This window comes from Anolis carolinensis, unplaced genomic scaffold (genome assembly GCF_035594765.1).
Source record: "Anolis carolinensis isolate JA03-04 unplaced genomic scaffold, rAnoCar3.1.pri scaffold_9, whole genome shotgun sequence".
Classification (NCBI taxonomy): Eukaryota; Metazoa; Chordata; class Lepidosauria; order Squamata; family Dactyloidae; genus Anolis; species Anolis carolinensis.
In genome coordinates this window covers 28250269-28269080 of record NW_026943820.1, presented here as the reverse complement: position 1 = coordinate 28269080, position 18812 = coordinate 28250269, and the positions used below count along the sequence as shown (strand labels likewise).

The 18812-nt window shown below is 38.9% G+C and overlaps 1 protein-coding gene across 1 annotated transcript; it reads left to right on the top strand.

Moving 5' to 3' along the window:
- The first annotated feature begins 984 nt into the window (after positions 1-984).
- On the top strand, positions 985-5927 carry gins3 (GINS complex subunit 3). Its single transcript, XM_062961655.1, has 3 exons — positions 985-1225; positions 3740-3973; positions 5547-5927. The coding sequence occupies exons 1-3, from the start codon at positions 1058-1060 to the stop codon at positions 5775-5777; spliced, it is 633 nt and encodes a 210-aa protein (XP_062817725.1). The 5' UTR covers positions 985-1057; the 3' UTR covers positions 5778-5927.
- The last annotated feature ends 12885 nt before the right edge of the window (positions 5928-18812 follow it).

Sequence of the window (18812 nt, the reverse complement as noted above, 5' to 3'; positions counted from 1 at the left end):
ATTTTCATGGCTCACAGCAACACAATAATAATAATAATAGCAATAACTATTAATATTAAAATTATTAATAACTATTAATTACCTGAGGCTCATCAAAAGTAGAGAAAGGGCGGCTGAGGGGGGGAAAGGAAGGGGCCTGAGGCTGTTGGGAATTGTGGAAGTTAAAGTCCAAAACACCTGGAGGGAGGGCCAAAGTTTGCCCATGCCTGCTCTATACTATATCACAGGGGTCCCCAAACTAAGGCCCGGGGGCCGGATGCGGCCCTCCAAGGTCATTTACCTGGCCCCCACCCTCAGTTTTATAATATATTTTATATCAGTTTTAATAATATTGTATAAACATATAATATTGATAAAAATATTATAATGTTATACATTATAATACTAATAATAATACTACCATATAATAATATATGGTGGTATTATTATATATAATATAATATATAATAATTATATGTTATATATTACATACAGTATTACAGTATAATGGTATAGTTCAATATAGTAATGTATAATGCTAATATTGTGTTATGCTAATAATATAATATATTGTATGTACATACAGCTGCTCTGAGTCTCCTTCGGGATAAGAAGGGTGGGATATAAATGTAGTAAATAAATTTAGTAAGTAAATAAATAATTAATTTCAGACTTAAGGCTCACCCAAATTCTGAAATGACTTGAAGACACACAACAACAACAACAACAACAATCCTAATTAACTTGACTATCTCATTGGCCAGAAGCAGGAGCACACTTCCCATTGAAATCCTGATAGGTTTATGTTGGTTAAGATTGTTTTCATTTTAAAATATTGTATTGTTCTTTCATTGTTGTTGTTTTGCACTACAAATAAGACATGTGCAGTGTGCACCCCTGCTATATCACAATACTCCAATATTATGAAGCCCCATTCGACTTTCGCGCAGGCGCAGTTCAACCCCCATTCAATTTCCGCGCGTGCGCATCTCGCCTGCCATTTGCTGTACAGAGGCGAGGGGGCAATAGGAAGTGCGTCTGCGCCTGCGCGGAGGCGCGGAATTGGACCGTTGTGGCCATGGCGGAGGCCTACTCGCCGGTGGAGCCCGGCCTGGGCCCCGAGGAGAGCTTCCTCTCGCTGCCGGACCTGCTCATGTCCCACGAGCGGCTTCCCTGCCGCGCCCAGGCCGCCCTCCCGCGCCTGGCCCTGGCCCTGGGCAAAGCGCCAAGCGACGCCCTGCCTGAGGTGAGTGGACTACAACTCCCGGCAGGCCGCGCGCGGCGGAAGTGAAGCAGGCCTTTCCCCTCTCAAGGCAGAGCCTAGAAAAGCTTTCTGGGGACTTTCACAGCATGACATGCATCCAGGATTCTCTGCAAGGGTTTCTAGGCTCTCCTAGTAGATAATGCTGCCTTTTATCATTATACATTATTAAACATTATACATTAAAAGCTTTACAACACAATTAAAAATATCCAAATACACAATATTAAAACGGTATTAAATAGCATTACTATTAAAAACGTATTAAACCCATATATATATATATATATGGGTTTAATATGGATATTTTTAATTGTGTTGTAAAGCTTTTAATGTATAATGTTTAATATATATATATGGGTTTAATACGTTTTTAACGTATTAAACGTTTTACAGAACAATATAATCTCTAAAATCAGGACAGTAAATAAAGAACAACACTCTGAAAGCATAAGCCACAGCAACGCGTAGCCGGGCAAAGCTAGTATATATATATATTTTTTATATATATATATATATATATATATATAACTATTAAAAACGTATTAAACCCATATATATGGGTTTAATACGTTTTTAATAGTAATGCTATTTAATACCGTTTTAATATTGTGTATTTGGATATTTTTAATTGTGTTGTAAAGCTTTTAATGTATAATGTTTAATATATATATATGGGTTTAATACGTTTTTAATAGTAATATATATATATATATATATATATATATATATATAAAATATATATATATATATATAATATATATATACTAGCTTTGCCTGGCTACGCGTTGCTGTGGCTTATGCTTTCAGAGTGTTGTTCTTTATTTACTGTCCTGATTTTAGAGATTATATTGTTCTGTATTATTATATCACAGTAATTATTACATATTATATTTATAATCTTATATTATCTGCTTAGAACTGGATTATATGAGGCCCCTTCTACACAGCTATATAAAATGCACACTGAAGTGGATTATATGGCAGTTTGGGTTCAAAGCAGATAATATAAGATTATAAATGGGTAATATAGTTGTGTGGAAGAGCCTTGAGTCTACACTGCCATATACTGTAATCCAGTAAAAAATCTGATAATCTGTATTTTATAGGCAGTGTGGAAGAGGCCTAAGTGAGGCCTAACTCTGCCTGTCCCCTGGGCTGAGTGGGTTGCTAGGAGACCAAGTGGGCGGAGCTTAGCCTTCTAACTGGCAGCAATTGGATAAAAACAGTTATTCCTCTCCCTCTAATTAGGACTTTTTTTTCTTTTTGTTGTATGAACATAGAGGCATGGATGAGGGGTTGTGCTGCCAAGTTTAGTGTTTCTGGGATGTGTAGTTTTGTTGTTTTGTCCTAGGTCGAAATTTCATTACCCTTTTATATATAGAGATATACTGTACACAATATTAAAACGGTGTTAAACAGCATTACTATTAAAAACCAATTAAACCCATATATATAAATATCTATATTATTTGTAATGTGTATTATATAATAATAATAATAATAATAATAATAATAATAATAATAATAATAACTTTATTTATATCCCGCCTCCATCTCCTCCGAAGGGGACTCGGGGCGGCTCACAGAAATACCAAATAAAAACAATAACAGTATACAGTACGTCAATAGACAAAAACATGCACCAATTATAAAATCTGAACCTTAACATATGATATAAAAACACACTTAATAAAACATAGAATTAAAACCAGCGAGGTTACAGTAATAGATAAGCTAAAGTGCGCCTTATAAGTTGTAAATTCGAGATAACAGATAAAGTGCAACAAATTCGTATGTGAAAAAGTAAAGGTTTTCCCCTGACATTAAGTCCAGCCATGTCCGACTGAGGGTTGGTGCTCATCTCAATTTCTAAGCTGAAGAGCCAGCGTTGTCCGTAGACACCTCCTAGGTCATGTGGCCAGCACGACTGCATGGAGTGCTGTTACCTTCCCGCCGGGGCGGTACCTATTGATCTACTCACATTTGCATGTTTTTGAACTGCTAGGTTAGCAGAAGCTGGAGCTAACAGCAGGAGCTCATCCTGCTTCCCAGATTCGAATTACCAACATTTTAGTCAGCAGGTTTCGCAGCTCAGCGGTTTAACCCGCTTTGGATTCTTATTTATTATAGAATCCTACAGTTGGAAGAGACCTTGTGAGGGTAACAGATATTAAAAACTGGATGTAATACAATAAAATCTTATATAATGTTTATCCCTTGCCCTCCATATCACTGTGTGGTTTTCCTGGGATTTTATGTCAGTGTTTGTTTTATGGTGGCATTTAATGTTTGCCATTGTATGTTGGAATCCACCCTGAGTCCCCTTGAGGAGACAGGGCAGAATACAAGTCAAGTTTATTATTATTATTATTATTATTATTATTATTATTATTAAATAAAAATACAACTTTGGCACCCCCTAAAAATGGGGGTGCCACTATTTTGTGATGAAGTACTGTATTCACTCCTCTGCCTTTTTCACTTTGTGGCTTGCAGGGCACCAAGCTGGAGCTGCCACTGTGGCTGGCCAAAGGTCTCTACAACAACAAGCAGAAGATCCTTTCTGTGGAGCTGCCAACTGTTTACAAGGAGAGCTGGAGGACTGTCTTCAGCGCCGACGCCAACGTGGTGGACCTACACAAGCTGGGGCCCTACTACTATGCCTTTGGCTCCCAAATGCTGAACTTTGACAGTCCTGAGAATGCAGAACTTGCGCAGACAATCCTTCAGGTAGAACTACACTTTTGCTGCAGAAGCCTTCCCTCTGCCTATTTTGCTGTTCTGGTCACCAGTTCAGAGAAGCTCTGTTGCTAAGCCTAACTGGAATATAACCATTGAATTGATGAGACTTACTTATGTGTTAGCTTTTCATTTTATAATTGAACATTAAGGGAAACGAATCAGGAGAAATTAATCCTACAACCATTGTACTAAATACAGTAGCACTGGATTTATGTTGTGTAAAACTATACTTATTTGCACGTGTACGTTTTAAAAAGAATGGATCTCAGTGATCCTTCAAGAAAGAAAAATATACAGAATTGGATTATATGTAAAAAAAAATAATGCCGTATTTAAAACCAGCTATAGAATTATTAATTTTAAAAAGAGAAGACATAGTATGCTAATTGGAAGTAACATCTCACTTCTGTTTATTTACCTGAGTGTTATAGGTGTAGCATTTAGAGTTTCAATGTTTATAGTTTATACCCATGTATAATTTCATAATACAAGCTGGAATGTGTCCAGAGGAGGGCGACTAAAATGATCAGAGGTCTGGAAAACAATCCCTATGAGGAGTGGCTTAAAGAGCTGGGCATGTTTAGCGGCAGAAGAGAAGGCTGAGAGGCGACATGATAGCAATGTATAAATATGTGAGGGGAAGTCATAGGGAGGAGGACGCAATGGAGCAGGCTTCAAGCTACAGGAAAGAAAGAAGATTCCTCCTAAACATTAGGAAGAACCTCCTCACTGTGAGAGCTGTTCAGCAGTGGAACTCTCTGCCCTGGAGTGTGGTGGAGACTCCTTCTTTGGAGGCTTTTAAACAGAGGCTGGATGGCCATCTGTCCCGGGGGGGCGGGGGGCTTTGAATGTGATTTTCCTGCTTCTTGGCAGAATGGGGTTGGACTGGATGGCCCACGAGGTCTCTTCCAACTCTATGATTCTATAATACAGTAGTTCTCAACCTGTGGCTCCCCAGAGGTTTTGGCCTTCAACTCTCAGAAATCCTAACAGCTGATAAACTAGCTGGGATATCTGGGAGTTGTAGGCCAAAACACCTGGGGACCTACAGCTGTCTTGATGTCTTAGCGATGTGAAAAATTGTTTTTATTGTTTTATCGCTGTTATTGTATTTTTATGTCGGGCATGGCCCCATGTAAGCCGCTCCGAGTCCCTCCGGGGAGATGGGGCAGGGTATAAAAATAAAGTTATTATTATCATTATTATTATTACAGCTTGAAAAACCACTACTATAATATTTTTTGTTCACAAATCCAATTGCAGTTATCTTCTTCTGGTTTTTTATAAAATCCATAAAAGGTTTCCATTCTGCTTGCAGTTTTTTGTATATTATCTTTTTGTAGAATTAAGTTAATTTGTCCATTTCAACCATGAATCAACTATGGATTTGAATCTAGTACTTCTTGGCACATTGACATGTCAGAACGAGGTCTGAACATTGACGGGATTCTGACTTATACCAAAAACAATCACTTGGCTCTGCACTGAATGTATAACCTGGGCTCTCTGACATTGCAAAGCTGCTGCCCCTGGTTCTGACTCTCTTTCCCTTCTCCTGTAGACCTTCATCAGCCGCTTCCGCCGCATCATGGACTCCTCCCAGAACGCCTTCAACGAGGACACGTCGGCCTTGGTGGCCCGGCTGGACGAGACGGAGCGGGGCTTGTTCCAGGCCGGGCAGAAGGGGCTGAACGACTTCCAGAGCTGGGAGATGGGGCAGGCCTCGCAGATCACGGCCTCCAGCCTGGTCCAGAACTACAGGAAGAGGAAGCACAGCGAGTTGGATGCCTGATTGTTTTGGCTCATCTAGAAACAATCATGGCATGTTTGGGACGGAACGCCCTTCGCCTAAACATGCTCTGCTGCAGTCTTGTCCAAAGCAGAAACATTTAAGAAAGGAGTTAATGTTTTAATCCCTCTCTTTAAGTGTCCGACAAACTGAGTTTACTTGTGGACATCATCTGTGTTAGGCAGCTGGGAATGTTTTGTAGTCTTTCTGGGCTTCCTCTTTGGTCAAGGAAACACTTGACCCTCTGAATTTGTTTTTGGACTGACGCTCTTGTTTTCCTTGCTGGCTGGGAATGATGGGAGTTGAAGTCCCACTGCATTTAGGGGGTCACTTGTTTGGCTCTTCCCGTCATGGCATTTGTTCTTGTCGGCCAGTAAAGTGACATTTTCCCTAGGCAGGAGGCATTTGGACACATTTCTCCATGCTTTGGAGTAATATCTATCTGAAGCCTTTGCCGCACGATCCCCATCCCAGTACAAACAACCCTTTTCCCAGTAAGGTTTTCTCAAAAGGAGCCTTCAGAATGGTCCCACGGCCTGAGCATTCCCAGTCCTGATGGAAGCTGTTTCTGTGGAAATTTGCTGGGAAAGGTTTCCGATTTAAAGCGGCAGAACTTCCTCTATGTAAGGCTTCCCTCCTTTCCTTCGTTCTCCAAAGTCATGAACCTTTGCAGAGTTTTAAATACCAGTCCATCTTTTATAGAATCCCTTTCACTGATGTTTTTGGGTTCTCTTTACAATTTTAATTAGGATCACATGATAAAGAGAGAGCCTGAATCCATAGGAGCTATTATCCTACAGATTTCCTTGTGCCAAGAAGCCCTGCAGAGGCTGCCCAAGGCCAGATGGCTCCTTCACGTAATCCTGATTGAGTTTATGGGCTAAAACCGGGTGTAATTAAACCCTCCGTTGATCTTCCAATTTGTGGCCTCATCTGCTTCAGAGGGATCGAACGGATTAGGGTTTTCTCATTTGATTCCTGGCTTTTCCCTCCCTGACAGCCTGAACTGTGTGTTAACCTATGGCAAAGCCTGATTATAATAATATATAATAATAAAACTTTATTTTTGTACTGCTCCATCTCCTCAAGAGGACTCAGGGCAGTTTCCAACATGAACATAAAAAGAATATTCCCTATCCTTCTCATATTTCCCATCTTAGGAGCCCCTTTCAGGATGTACGCAACCAAAGAAGACTCTTTTATTGACATCCAGGCAGAGTTCTTTGGGTTCTTTTTGCATCACATTCTCTCTGCTGCTGCCTCCTCCTTTTGTTCCCTCAGATTGCAAGAGCCATCTGTGGTTCATTTCCTCAAAAGCATGTTGGAAAAACCAGTGAGAAATGACAGAAAAAAAACCCCACAAAATGTCAAAATCTCGGACAAGAAATCAGAGGCTCGGGCTACATTTCCATTCCTTGGGGAAAAGATGTCACAGCCTGGGTTTTATCTTGACACAATAGTGACTATAGGCATTTTAAAATAGTGTTGAAATATTTATTTCGGCACTCACATATACATTCTAATACATGCTTCATGTATTAGAAGGGATACATGAAGAATGTAGGGGGATATCTGTTTCTTGTAGACTGCTATATAATGCAGTTTGAACTGCATTAATTGTGTCTACACTCACCATATAATACAGTTCAAACTGCATTATATAGCAGTGTAGATCTAATTCCAGGTACATACTGAACCTCGGGTGCTTTGGTTTTTAGTACATTATCAGGATATGGAGTTTTGATATTACGCATCTTTCTAAAACTGGTTCCCAACCTTTGGGCCTCCAACTGTTTTGGACTTCAACTCCCAGAAATCCCAACTAGCTTACCAGCTGTTAGGAATTGTGGGAGCTGAAGTCCAAAACACCCAGAGGCCCACAGATTGGGAACCACTGATCTAAAACTAACTTTTTTTTAAAGTTCTGATCATACGCAGTTGATTGAAAACTAGATGACATGGCAACTTTTTACTGATTTTACATTGTATTTTTTTAATTTTTTAAATATTTCTACTGTGTCCATTCTTGAAGTTGTCAACTCTTTGCAGGCCTTGCAGGCCTTGTTTTCCTCCCTTAAAGCTTTTAATATTAAGGTGATTTGTGTGTGTGTGTTATCTTTCCTCTTTCTTTAAATCCCTTTAACTCTGATGGCGCTTCTCAGCCCAGGAAATGACCCGGCAAGTCTTAATTCCAAGAAAAAGGCAGGGAACAAACTCTACTCCTGTTCATGGCAGTCACAGACCTTGCAAAGGCCTTCGACACAGTGAATTGCCATGCTCTCGGGACCATCTTCTAATGTTTAGGTGGAATATATTTTCCTGCGATTTGAACCCGTGGCTCCACTGAGCAGCAGAAAACAAGCTTGCCCCTTCTTCCTCCTCAATGGGGAATCCTTTCCGATATCAAAACATGGCTTTAATGTTCTCTTTTCCAAACGAAACACCAACAGTTCCTGATGGATGTGGTTTTTACAAAAGCAGCCCTGCTTCTTTGCATTTCTGGATGGAGACCTCTTTCCTCCAGTGAGTCAACACACTCTGGAAAGCATGGCTCACCGCCTGCAAAATGTTCTCATCATTCCTCAAAGGAGGCTGCAATGAGCATCCTGGAGCTGTTTTGCCCACAAATACTTGCCAGGTTCAGACTTACAGAGCTCCTGCTTTGCAAAAGCCAAACACAGTGGCTCCTCAAAGGCAAATGCCCAATGACGTATTGCAGTCTAGGAAGCAACAGGCGATTGCAGAAAACCCCTGGAGAAAAGGGACCTTCCAAGCAAAGAGCCGAAATTGGGAGATGAAGTTGTCAGGAAGATCTGAGGCCCAGGGGAGTATCTTTCCTCTGGATAATTTCGGGCAACGTAGCATTCGGTCCATTGCAGTGGATGACGGAGGAGCATGGCTTCAGTGCTTGTGGCCTTTGTGATTCTTCCAAAACAGTGACGTTTGTCCACCTGCCTTCTTCCCAAGAGATTTGCAATATTCTTCTGAGGCAATGCTGATGGAATCATTCCAGATATTGAGAGGGATGTCTGTAGATTGTCCACGTTTCGTACAAGAGTTGGAAGGACAATTGTTGTGGTTCAGTCTGATGATGAAGGGGAGGTTGGGTTTATGCAAGCTGACCAAGGAAATGTTGAAGGCTCTGAATTGTCAGCTGAAGACTCTGAATTGTCAGAGAGACCGCAAGCTAGCAGTAAAGCAGAAGTTGTTGATAGACTAGTAGTGAAGCAGAAATCAGTGATAAGGCTGATTCACAGGATAAGTGATTCACAGGATTCAGAACATCAACAAGTCCCAGGTGTCTCTGGCAGCGAGTCAGAGGAGTCTTCCTTAGATAGGGATACAAGGTTAAGGTTAAGAGTTCATCATCCCAGACGTTCTCTTAGAATAGCTGGCAAACGTGTGGGAACTCAAAGACAAAAGAATGCTTTCTTAGCCTGTAAGCATGGTTAAATAAGAGAGAAACGGGGAAAAATTTCAGACAAACAACGTTGATTTTGGAAGCTAAGTTCCTGCCTTGTCTATGCTCATGGAAAAGGTTTCTTGCTTTTATTCATGCCTGGATCCTGTGTTTTGGATTGCATTTTGGAGTTCGTGCTGCCTTGTTTTCAGGACTGATTTGCTATATTAGAAACCTTGAACTATATTTTACAGATTGCCTTTGCGTTTGGAATTTTTGCTTTCTTTACTGCTTTTTGTTCAGACTTTGCTATCTTTTATCAATAAACTAAAAACCAAGTCTGCTGTGGTGGAGTGTGTGTTAAGAGCAAGGTGAACCAGCGCTGAGGTGCAACAACAATAGCTTTTTAAACAGGCATCTTGGTTTCTCTGCGAATGTCCCAATTCGCAAACATTCTCTGCTTTGTTCGAAATAATGCTTCCCTCGCAGAGCTCAGACGGTGCTGTATTTCGGCATCAATGTCAACTTTTGTGGAGAGGACGCTGCCAAGGTAGCGGAAACGGTCAACATTTCCTGGCGTTGCACCGTTAATGGGTTGCTTTTAATTACTCTGATTTTATCTGCTCGGATTTTATTGTATTTGTCCATTATTTTATTTTGCGTATTGTTGGAATGTTTTAAGTTTATGTTAAATATGTTGTTGTTGTTCGGGCTTGTCCCTGTTGTGAGCCGCCCCGAGTCCCTTCTGGGAGATGGGGCAGGATATAAAAATAAAGTGTATTTATTATTATTATTATTATTATTATTATTATTATTATTATTATTTATAGCATTGCAGAGGGATTGGTTGGTGCCTTTTGCTGGTAGAGAAGCACTTTTGGTTTGTTTTATGTCGATTTTAACTATTGTTTTACTGATAATTGATGTTTTATTGGTATAATTGTTTTATTGTTGTATTATTGATATTTGACTGTTTTATCAGGCTAGGCCCCATGTAAGCCGCCCCGAGTCCCTTCGGGGAGATGGGGCGGGGTATAAAAATAAAGTTGTTGTTGTTATTATTATTATTATTATTATTATTATTATTATTATTATTATTCCTTTGAAGGTCAGTGAGAGGCCAAGCTTTCCATAGACTTCTGCAAAGGTGTCTTGTAGGCCTTACTCTGAATGAGCAGAGACTACGATATCGTCAGCGTATTGGAGTTCTATAACAAGTTGTTGCGACCTTACTTTTGGCTTTTAGCTGCTGATGTTGAACATTTCACTCCCTATGATAGATATCCACTCCAGAGGGAAACAAGGTGCAAAATCATTGCTATGAAGTTTTAATCTCTGTATTCATATGGCCGGCCCTGTTTTTATTGTTTTTTGTGATTTGCGTTGTAGTGTATATTGTATATTATTATTTACTGTATCGTTTATTGCTCTATATTATGTTGTATTCATACTTGTTATATTGTATTGTTCTGGGCATGGCCCCATGTAAGCCGCCCCGAGTCCCCGCTGGGGAGATGGTGGCGGGGTATAAATAAAGTTTTATTATTATTATTATTATTATTATTATTATTATTATTATTATTATTTATGAAGATGGAAAATAAGATTGGATTAATAACACAACAATACAATACAATATAATGCGCTGCAGGATGTTTGTGATGACTCATGGGCCATGTAGTCCCGTTCCTAGCACTGTTGTGACAGATGAAGAGGAAAACTTAGGTTTCCCACCGTTTCAGCCAGAATTGGAGCCCTTGCACCTGCAGGAGATTTGCCTTCCAGAAGTCTGCCAAACAAGCCTTGAGCCGAAATCTCCCCCATTTTCTCGCCGTGATTATTATAAACAACAGAAAGGCGCTCAGGAGGCGTCTCGCAGGAGCGCTAGGATTGCCGCCAGGCATTCAGCTGATTAAGCCTGCTTCCCATGGGAAACTTTAGGGAGTCATGCATCTGGACACAGAGAATGGCTTTCGGTTCTGGTTCCCCAGAGAATTGTTCTTTGGCGGGAAAACGGGACCCTACTTAGGTGTTTTGCCCACGTAGGAATCTTGCGGAGTCAATTCGTCAGCTTCGGGAGTAGGTTGTGTGTGGACTACACTACTCCCGCGTTCAAGTCCTTTGCTCCCGTTTCCAGCCTTGCCTTGCTTCCCAGGACCTTGCCTTGCTTTCCGGACCTCGCCACGAATTTACCACGGATCCTGTTCTTGCTCTTCGTTTCTTGTTGCCTTGAATTAAGCCTAGTGTTCCAAGAATCAAGTTTACTTCCTAGCCTTGCTTAAGTTTCATGGACTAAAGGACCTTGTCATCTCCCCTCACTTTGCTTGGCAAAGTGAGTGTTTCGGTTACTGGATTACAACTTTGGACCTTAATATTTCATATTGGACATTGTTTTCTTGGACTAATTTTGACCTTTCCTGAAAGGTCTACTTCTGAACTATTTTCTACACTTGCTTTTATTAACTGTATATATTTCCTCAATAAAGATATTAGATAGATTCTGGCCTCTGTGTATGGTTATTGGTGCTCTGCAGCCTGGGTCCTGACAATGTTTCTCTTGCAAAGACAAAGTTTTGGCAGTGTGATAAACTTTCCCCCTGTTTTTATGATAGAACCAATTAAGAAATGACATTGATTATCCAGGAACAAAAACCGTCCCTCTTGATGCCAGGCCTGCCTTCCTTCCGTGCCTTGTGCCCACGGCCTTTGGCGTGTTCAAGGAGAGCCCAAGGGCGTTGGCATGCGTTTTGCGGGCTCTCCCAGGCCCCTCTTTGTGGAGAAAAAGCCCCGGGGTCCCAATGGGCAAAGTGTCCGGCCACGTGGCATTATTGACCCGCTCTGGGTGACATTCGGGGGCAGCGTGAAGGTCAATGCCAGCCTTGCAGCCCAAGATCTGGCCCCAGAATGCACTATGCAACACTGTGATTTTTGTTCCTGGGTTATCAATATCATTTCCTAATTGGTTCTATCATAAAACATGGAATACATTTATCAAACTGCAAACAAATTGCCTTTGTGGGAGGGACATCCTGCTATAGCACATTTTGCTCTAGTTTGCTCTAGAGAGGAATAGAGTAGAGTCTCGCTTATCCAACGTAAATGGGCCAGCAGAACGTTGGATAAGCGAATATGTTGGATGATAAGGAGAAATTAAGGAAATGCCTATTAAACATCAAATTAGGTTATGATTTTACAAATTAAGCACCAAAATATCATGTTATACAACAAATTTGACAGAAAAAGTAGTTCAATACGCAGTAATGCTATGTAGTAATTACTGTATTTACGAATTTAGCACCAAAATATCACGATATATTGAAAACATTGACTACAAAAATGCGTTGGATAATCCAGAATGTTGGATAAGCGAGTGTTGGATAAGTGAGACTCTACTGTATTATTATTATTAGTTGTGCCCGGCCACGCGTTGCTGTGGCATTGTCCTAAGTGGGCTATTGTTTGTGGAGGCAAGTATGAATGTTGTAATTAGTCGCCTTGATTAGCATTGAATAGGCGTGCAGCTTCAAAGCCTGGTTATTTCTTCCCTGGGGGAATCCTTTGTTGGGAGGTGTTAGCTGTCTCTGGTTGTTTCTTGTCTGCAATACCTTTATTTTCATAGTGTTGTTCTTTATTTACTGTCCAGATTGTAGAGTTTTTAAATGCTGACTGCCAGCTTTTGTTCATTCTGATGGTTCCCAGGAACCCAATACTACTACTACAACTACTACTACTAATAATAATAATGAATCACTGTCGGCAATTGAAGCCCCGTTCACCTGACTAACGTCACCAAGTTTCTTGGGGAGCCTCTGCACATTCATTAGTCATTTTTGGTTGGGTTTTCTGTAATTTTGACCTAATTTTATAGGGTTTTTAAAATGGAAATACATAGATTGGATGACTGTGTCTTTTGCAGCCAAATTTGGTGTGATTTAGCCCAGTGGTTTTGTTGTTTACTCCACGGGAATTACGCACATTACATTTTTATATACTGTATATACTCGAGTATAAGCCTAGTTTTTCCGCCCTTTTTTTAGGACTGAAAAAAAAACCTCTTCAGCTTATACTCGGGTGAGGGTCCTGGTGGGCTTACATTCAGGTCGGCTTATACTCAAGTATATATGGTATATTTATTATTTTTCTCTATTATTATTGGTATTGTTACATTTATTATTTTACTCTTAATTATTACTATTACATTTATTATTTTACTCTATTATTGTTGTTACTTTTACATTTATTTTACTCTGTTTTTATTATTATTATTAATACATTTATTATTTTACTCTATTATTACATTTATTATTTTACTGCATTTATTATTATTATTATTACATTTATTATTTCACTCTATTAGTATTAAAAGGAGACGTAAGCACATTTACATGAAGAAGGGGAAAATAATGATCTAATCAGAGTTGAACAGTCATATCTTAAATTACAGTTTGATGTAAAGATTCAAAAACATTTAAACTACTGAGGCCTCAATTAATGTAATTTTATTGGTATCTCGGCTTATACTGGAGTCAATGTTTTCCCAGTTTTTTTCGTGGTAAAGTTAGGTGCCTCGGCTTATATTTGGGTCGGCTTATACTCGAGTATATATAGATTATTATTATTATTATTATTATTATTATTATTATTATTGACACAACGATGTTGTATGACACAGCAAACAAGATAGACATGCCGGATTTCATATCACAAAATCACAAGTCGAACACTTCCCAAGTGTCTAGGACTGTGTGATGTATTATTATTATTATTATTATTATTATTATTATTATTATTATTATTATTTTATTGTATGACACAGCAAACAAGATAGACATGCTGGATTTCGTATCACAAAATCACAAGTCGAACACTTCCCAAGTGTCTAGGACTGTGTGATGTATTATTATTATTATTATTATTATTATTATTATTATTATATTGTATGACACAGCAAACAAGATAGATATGCTGGATTTCGTATCACAAAATCACAAGTCGAACACTTCCCAAGTGTCTAGGACTGTGTGATGTATTTTTGGATGATGCCTGCAGATCCCAGTCGGGTGGCCTTTTGCAGTTGGCAGATGGTGATTTTGTCAATGTCTATTGTTTCCATATGCCGGCTGAGATCTTTTGGCACGGCACCCAGTGTGCCCATCACCACCGGGACCACCTGCACTGGTTTCTGCCAGAGTCTTTGAAGTTCAATCTTGAGGTCCTGAGAGCGGCTGAGTTTTTCCTGTTGTTTTTCATCTATGCGACTGTCACCTGGGATGGCGACATCAATGATCCAAACCTTGTTCTTTTCCACAACTGTGATGTCTGGTGTGTTGTGTTCCAGAACTTTGTCAGTCTGGATTCGAAAGTCCCACAGTATCTTTGCATGTTCATTTTCCAAGACTTTTGCAGGTTTGTGATCCCACCAGTTCTTTACTGCAGGGAGGTGATACTTGAGGCATAAGTTCCAATGAATCATTTGGGCCACATAGTTGTGCCTCTGTTTGTAGTCTGTCTGTGCAATTTTCTTACAGCAGCTGAGGATATGATCAATGGTTTCATCAGTTTCCTTGCAATTATTATTATTATTATTATTATTATTATTATTATTATTATTATTATTATTATTATATATACAGGCCGTCCCTGAGTTACAAGCATCTGACTTGCAAACGACGATCCCTGTTCCGACTTACGTACAAATCCAACTTAAGAACAAACCTACAGGAGCAGATTGCAAACCTAGATGCGTCCGAAACGTCAGGAGAGAATGCTTCTGGAACACAGCTATACAGCCCGGAAAAACTCACAGCAACCCAAACCTACAGAACCTCTCTTGTTGGTAAATTGGGAACTGCCCCCCCTTCCCATTTGCATCCAGGCCAATGGCCCATTAAGGCCGCCAGTCGGTCGATGGCTTTATCGATGGAGTCACACGCCTGGCCTGGCCTGGCCTGGCCGGCCTCCCGCCAATGCCTGCCCACAAAGGTCACCCAACAGCCATTGCCCTCACCGCCTGGCTGGTTTGCGTTCTGACCGTCCAGAAAAGCCGGAATAACCCCACTCACATACCTTGCAGCCCCGATTATTGTTATTATTAATAATAATAATAATAATAATAATAATAATAATAATAATAATAATAATAAGCCGGAATAACCCCACTCACATACCTTGCAGCCCTGATTATTGTTATTAATAATAATAATAATAAGCCGGAATAACCCCACTCACATACCTTGCAGCCCTGATTATTGTTGTTAATAATAATAATAATAATAATAATAATAATAATAATAATAATAAGCTGGAATAACCCCACTCACATACCTTGCAGCCCTGATTATTGTTATTATTATTATTAATAATAATAATAATAATAATAATAATAATAATAATAAGCCGGAATAACCCCACTCACATACCTTGCAGCCCTGATTATTGTTATTATTATTAATAATAATAATAATAATAAGCCGGAATAACCCCACTCACATACCTTGCAGCCCTGATTATTGTTATTATTATTAATAATAATAATAATAATAATAATAATAATAATAATAAGCCGGAATAACCCCACTCACATACCTTGCAGCCCCGATTATTGTTATTAATAATAATAATAATAATAATAATAATAAGCCGGAATAACCCCACTCACATACCTTGCAGCCCTGATTATTGTTATTAATAATAATAATAATAATAATAATAATAATAAGCCGGAATAACCCCACTCACATACCTTGCAGCCCTGATTATTGTTATTATTAATAATAATAATAATAATAATAATAATAATAATAATAATAATAAGCCGGAATAACCCCACTTACATACCTTGCAGCCCTGATTATTGTTATTAATAATAATAATAATAATAATAATAATAATAATAATAATAATAATACATCACACAGTCCTAGACACTTGGGAAGTGTTCAACTTGTGTTTTTGCAAAACGAAATCCAGCATATCTATCTTGTTTGCTGTGCCATACAACGTCGTTGTGTTGATAATAATAATAATAATAATAATAATAATAATAATAATAATAATAATAATAATAATAATAAATTAGGGATTGTGTTGGATAGAGGACCTTAATAACCTCACTCATACATTGTAGGCCTGATGATGATGATGATGATGATGATGATGATGATGATTGGGGAAAGTCACAGTAAAAACATGTCTAAATCATGATCCCGCTCCCAGAAGAAAGAGGCAGCAGGTGTGGCTCCTCACCTGGTTGCCTGGCAACCCACACCTGCCCAGGTTCCCAGGGAAGAAAGGAAGGAAGGAAGGAAGGAAGGAAGGAAGGAAGGAAGGAAGGAAAGAAAGAAAGAAAGAAAGAAAGAAAGAAAGAAAGAAAGAAAGAAAGAAAGAAGGAGGCCAAGTTGAAGAACAAGCCACTGAGGTATTTGATTCAATCAGTTGAAAGTGATGCAGCTCACAGTCATCTCCCAAAATAACCTGTGATGCCATCACTTGCATGTCTATTTATTATTACTCTATTTATTATTACATGTATTATTTCCCTTCACAGAAGAGTCTTGCCTATCCAACACTCGCTTATCCAACGTTCTGGATTATCCAACGCATTTTGGTAGTCAAAGTTTTCAATACATCGTGATATTTTGGTGCTAAATCTGTAAATACAGTAATTACTACATAGCATTCCTGCGTATTGAGCTACTTTTTCTGTCAAACTTGTTGTATAACATGATGATGTTTTGGTGCTTAATTTGTAAAATCATAAACTAATTTGATGTTTAATAGGCTTCTCCTTAATCCCTCCTTATTATCCAACATATTCACTTATCCAACGTTCTGATGGCCTGTTTATGTTAATAATGTTAACATTAATAATGTTATGTTAATAATAATAATAATAATAATAATAATAATAATAATAATAATAAATCCAGCATATCTATCTTGTTTGCTGTGTCATACAACAACAACAACAACAATAATAATAATACTTTATTTATAACCCGCTTCAAAGACTCTGGCAGAAACCAGTGCAGGTGGTCCCGGTGGTGATGGGCACATTGGGTGCCGTGCCAACAGATCTCAGCCGGTATTTGGAAACAATAGACATTGACAAAATCGCGATCTGCCAACTGCAAAAGGCCACCCGACTGGGATCTGCACGCATCATCCGAAAATACATCACACAGTCCTAGACACTTGGGAAGTGTTCGACTTGTGATTTTGTGATACGAAATCCAGCATATCTATCTTGTTTGCTGTGTCATAAAATAATAATAATAATAATAATAATAATAATAATAATAATAATAATAATACAGTCCTAGATGCTTGGGAAGTGTTCGACTTGTAATTTTGTGATATGAAATCCAGCATATCTATCTTGTTTGCTGTGTCATACAATAATAATAATAATAATAATAATAATGATAATAATGATAATAATGATAATGAGAAGACCTGGCTCTGGCTCACGAATGGGACCCTGAAGAAGGAGACAGAAGGCCTGATCCTTGCAGCCCAGGAGCAAGACATCAGAACAAAGGCAATTAAGGCCAAGATTGAAAAATCAGCTGATGACCCAAAATGCAGACTGTGCAAGGAAACCGACGAAACCATTGATCATATCCTCAGCTGCTGTAAGAAAATCGCACAGACAGACTACAAACAGAGGCATAACTGTGTGGCCCAAATGATCCATTGGAACTTATGCCTCAAGTATCACCTCCCTGCAGTAAAGGACTGGTGGGATCACAAACCTGCAAAAGTCATGGAAAATGAGCGTGCAAAGATACTGTAGGACTTCTGAATCCAGACTGACAAAGTTCTGGAACACAACACACCAGACATCACGGTTGTGGAAAAGAACAAGGTTTGGATCATTGATGTTGCCATCCCAGGTGACAGTCGCATTGATGAAAAACAACAGGAAAAACTCAGCCGCTATCAGGACCTCAAGATTGAACTTCAAAGACTCTGGCAGAAATCAGTGCAGGTGGTCCCGGTGGTGATGGGCACACTGGGTGCCGTGCCAAAAGATCTCAGCCAGCATTTGGAAACAATAGACATTGACAAAATTACGATCTGCCAACTGCAAAAGGCCACCCTGCTGGGATCTGCACGCATCATCCGAAAATACATCACACAGTCCTAGACACTTGGGAAGTGTTCGACTTGTGGTTTTGTGAAACGAAATCCAGCATATCTATCTTGTTTGCTGTGTCATACAATGTTGTTGTGTCAATAATAATAATAATAATAATAATAATAATAATAATAATACGGAAAACTCACAGCAACCGTATGCATTTATTAACCATCACCCTCTCCTTTGCATTGGGAGGTGGGAGAAATAGGAAAAGCCCCCCCCCCCAAAAAAAACAACAAAACAAAACAAAAACACAGCCAACAAGATAGATATGCTGGATTTCGTGTCACAAAATCACAAGTTATTATTATTATTATTATTATTATTATTATTATTATTATTATTAATGACACAGCAAACAAGATAGAAATGCTGGATTTCATATCACAAAATCACAAGTCGGATACTTCCCAAGTGTCTAGGACTGTGTGATGTATTATTATTATTATTATTATTGTTATTATTATTATTATTATTATTATTATTATTATTATTG

What these genes read in the sequence shown, in the direction of transcription:
- gins3 (XM_062961655.1), top strand. Translation starts at nt 1,058, where the DNA reads ATGGCGGAGGCCTACTCGCCGGTGGAGCCCGGCCTGGGCCCCGAGGAG. An exon ending in CAAGCGACGCCCTGCCTGAG is followed by an intron (nt 1,226 to 3,739) that starts GTGAGTGGACTA and finishes TGTGGCTTGCAG; the next exon opens with GGCACCAAGCTGGAGCTGCC. An exon ending in TTGCGCAGACAATCCTTCAG is followed by an intron (nt 3,974 to 5,546) that starts GTAGAACTACAC and finishes CTTCTCCTGTAG; the next exon opens with ACCTTCATCAGCCGCTTCCG.